Genomic DNA, 520 nt, shown 5'->3' on the forward strand with positions numbered 1-520 from the left:
GGGGGGGGGGAGAAATAGTCTGAGGAGACGTTAGGGCAGCGCCTGCCTGCCCAGCCGCAAGCCCCCCCCTTACCCTGCAGTGTCCTTGCTGCCTCCAGCCCTGACTGGGTTTGGTCCCCTGTGTCCCTCCCTGGCAGCTTGTGCCAAAGCCCTGCCCCCTCTTCCCGGTGGTGTCCCCATCCCTGGCACTCACCCCTGGCGGATGATCTGGGGGTAGGTCTTCACCAGGTAGTCGGAGATGTTCCTGCCTGTCAGGTTCTGCAGGACGTCGCCTGTGCCCCTCTGCACCTGAAGGGAAGGACAGACAGGCTGGACAGACGCATGGTCTGGATGACCTCCCCGGAGCATCACCTACACCCGCACCCGGCAGCACCGGTGCCCGAGAGCCAGGCTGGCCCTGCTGGGGGTTACCTGTGGCGGTGGGAGCCCCCCGGCCCCCTCGGGGCAGTCGGGCAGCATCCTGCGAGCCCCTGGCCCACTGCACTGGCATGGGGGGGACGGCTAAGCCCGCGTCCAGTTC

General features: G+C 67.7%; 1 protein-coding gene across 1 annotated transcript in view; it reads right to left on the bottom strand.

Moving 5' to 3' along the window:
* The window catches only part of ABCA7 (ATP binding cassette subfamily A member 7), a gene marked incomplete at its 3' end in the record, with an annotated part of 16746 nt that overhangs the window by 4512 nt on the left and 11714 nt on the right, over positions 1-520 (bottom strand). Inside the window, 2 exon segments of the mRNA XM_035895603.1 lie at positions 106-288; positions 412-515. Of these exon segments, the coding sequence (XP_035751496.1) occupies positions 106-288; positions 412-515 (287 nt within the window).

Source organism: Egretta garzetta, unplaced genomic scaffold, assembly GCF_000687185.1.
Source record: "Egretta garzetta isolate BGI_Z169 unplaced genomic scaffold, ASM68718v1 scaffold396, whole genome shotgun sequence".
In the NCBI taxonomy this organism is placed as follows: Eukaryota; Metazoa; Chordata; class Aves; order Pelecaniformes; family Ardeidae; genus Egretta; species Egretta garzetta.